General features: G+C 64.1%; 1 protein-coding gene across 1 annotated transcript; it reads left to right on the top strand.

The window, feature by feature from the left end:
* Positions 1-1,651: 1,651 nt before the first annotated feature.
* EMIHUDRAFT_460635 (hypothetical protein) lies at positions 1,652-2,555 on the top strand (the record flags this gene model as incomplete). The annotated part of the gene is made up of 1 exon (XM_005785750.1): positions 1,652-2,555. A coding segment is annotated over exon 1 (858 nt), but the record flags the coding sequence as incomplete, so codon positions are not given.
* Positions 2,556-2,619: the final 64 nt, after the last annotated feature.

Genomic DNA, 2,619 nt, shown 5'->3' with positions numbered 1-2,619 from the left:
TAGCCAACCGAGTCGTCGAGGTCAGACTCGCGCTCATAGTCGAGGTTCCAGACGACGCAGCCCGCCTCGGGGTCGATCTGGTGGCTCATAAAGTAGCGGAACTTGAGGTGCAGCGCGTGGATCCGATACTCGCACCGCACCTCCTCCGTCCCGTCCGGCCGCCCCTCCCGCTTGTACACGTGGCACGCGTCGCACCCCTTGACCATCCGCGGATACGCGGCAAAGTCGCCGATGCGGTCGAGCACTACGTCCTTGGGCGCGGCGACGTCACGCACCATGAGCAGCCGCCGCGCCCCGCCCTCCCGAGACTCGTCGGCCGGCCTGTTGGAGATGACGCGCATGATTGTTTTGCCGTCGGCGAGCTCCTCCTCGTCCTCCCGCGAGAGCAGGACGGTGGGAGGGCCGAGGACGTAGGGCGAGAGCTTGCCGCCGTGAGGGTGGGGAGCGTCCGGGTTCGCCGCGAATGCGCCGCCGAGGAGCAAGATGAGTGCGAACATCACCCCTGATGGCCGATGGCTGCGCTTGCCGACACCACTCGATGTCGGAGCGGCGAGCCTGTTTTTCTTCTTTTTCCTTTCGTCTTCTCTCCTCCCAGGTTTGTGTTTCTTTGTTGTCTTTAGTGGCCTTCCTTGGAAGCTGCTGAAAGGCATAAACAAAGAAAACAGACACGGAGGGATGGTTGCACGCGCCACGCAGGAGGGCTTTAAGGGGTGAGGATACAAAACAAGAACACAAACCGCACTCTCTCGCATTACAAGGGACACTCTGTCATGTCATGTCGGGGAGGACAAGAGTCAAGACAGATCCATCGAGCATGGACAGCCTCAGAACCCGAACCCGAGCCGGCGCTTGCCCGATAATTCGCTTGCCCTTCCGCCACCCCGCCCCCCAACACGCCGTCCCCTTCCACACCACCACCGCCCGGAGCTCCTGTGCCACCACCCAGCCGCCTCGCTTCCGCGACACGGCTCACGGGATGGCAGGCACGACTCGGCAACCGCGAGCCGCTCACTCCCCCAGTCCCATTCCAGCATCTTCCCCGCCTCCTCCACCGGGCGGATCCGCTCCCGCGCCGCGCCATGACTCGCGCCAGCGAGCGCGTGCGGGAGCTCCTGGCTGAGCGTTGAGTCCAGGCGAGTTGCGCTGGCCACTATCGCTACGCCGAGCCGAGCTGACGCGCCGAGGCGCCGAGAGAAGGCCAGGGCAGCACTGGCAAGTGCAACGCGCCTCATGTCGGAGAGCGACCGTGCCTCGTTCGCCGCTTATGATGTAGAGTTTGTTGTAGAGATTTCACGTTGTAGAGCGCCTCTACATCGCTCTACAACGGAGGCGCTTCGTCCCGCGGCAGATGTAGAGCTCTACAGCTCTACAGCGCTCTACAGCGCTCTCCAGCGCTCTACAGCTCTACAGCTCTACAGCGCTCTACACTCTACATCCTCTTCACCCTCCCTCCCTCCCTCAGGAGGCCCTTGCTTGCCGACGGGAACCCAGCCGCCCCAGCTGCCGTCGGGCAGGTGAGAAAGGTGTGGTGCTAGCCGTCCCCATGTTACCCCCTGGGCGTCTGCTTCTTCCTATCCCTCGTTGTCAGTAAAAAGAAAAAAACTCGACAAAAAAACAATCGCGTGACTCCATCTCCTCCTCCGGCCTCAAGGAGCGCTTGAAGCAGCTTTCGGGAGCCTCGGTCCCGCCTCATCAACATGCTCGCATCCGCCCTCCTCCTGTCTGCGCCCGCTGCGGCAGCCACGCCTTCGAACGCCCGCGTGTGGGCCACCGACGCGCTCATGGGCGCCGTCGAAGCCGGCCTGAAGCCCGTCATCGCCGACGTGGTCTGCGGGATCCCGATGGATAAGCTGCTCGGCCACGAGTCTATCGAGGAGGGCCCGGTCGCTATCGACGTCAAGTCCTTTGCCCTGTCGCGCTGCTCGGTCGGCGGCATCTCCGTGCGCAACCAGCCCGACGGCCTGCTCGTCAAGGTGTCGGGCATCTCGGCGCACGCAGAGGGCAGCTCCCTCGCCAAGCAGGCCGGCTGCACCTTCATGTGCTACGACCCGATGGACGCCTCCTTCTCCGCCGAGCTGTACGACTCTGAGATCACGATGCTCATCTCGCTCGGCGCGGCTCGCGGCGTGCCCGATTTGGCGGCGCGCTACGTCAACACAAACTTCCAGATGCGCAACATCCAGCTGCACGAATTTAAGGGCGTCTCCCTCTTTGCAAACATGATCACCGGCGTCATCGGCAAGGTGACCAACCGGATCGCCAAGAAGAAGGTTGGCAAGGTCATCGGCACGCTTGGCGACGTGCTTCACCACCTGCCGCTGCACCACCTGCCGCTCGGCGAGCCGCTCGCAACGGTCCTTCCCCGCGCCGGCCACCTCATGCTCGACGCCGACGTCACCTCCATCGGCTACAAGAAGCCCGCGTGGGTCATCGACATCCTCACCGTCCTCTCCTCGCCGCCGGCGGTGGGCGCGCGCTCCTATCCTTACGCGCCGACCGCTCTCCCGAGCGCCCCGCCGGTGGAGCACCGCTCGCAGCAGCTCATCGCCACCGTGACGCCGTGGACCATCAACGAGGCGCTCTTCGCGCTCGAGAAATCCGGACTCCTCACCCTCCCCG

Source organism: Emiliania huxleyi (genome assembly GCF_000372725.1).
Source record: "Emiliania huxleyi CCMP1516 chromosome Unknown EMIHUscaffold_1585, whole genome shotgun sequence".
In the NCBI taxonomy this organism is placed as follows: Eukaryota; Haptophyta; order Isochrysidales; family Noelaerhabdaceae; genus Emiliania; species Emiliania huxleyi.
This window is presented reverse-complemented; position numbering and strand designations above follow the sequence as displayed.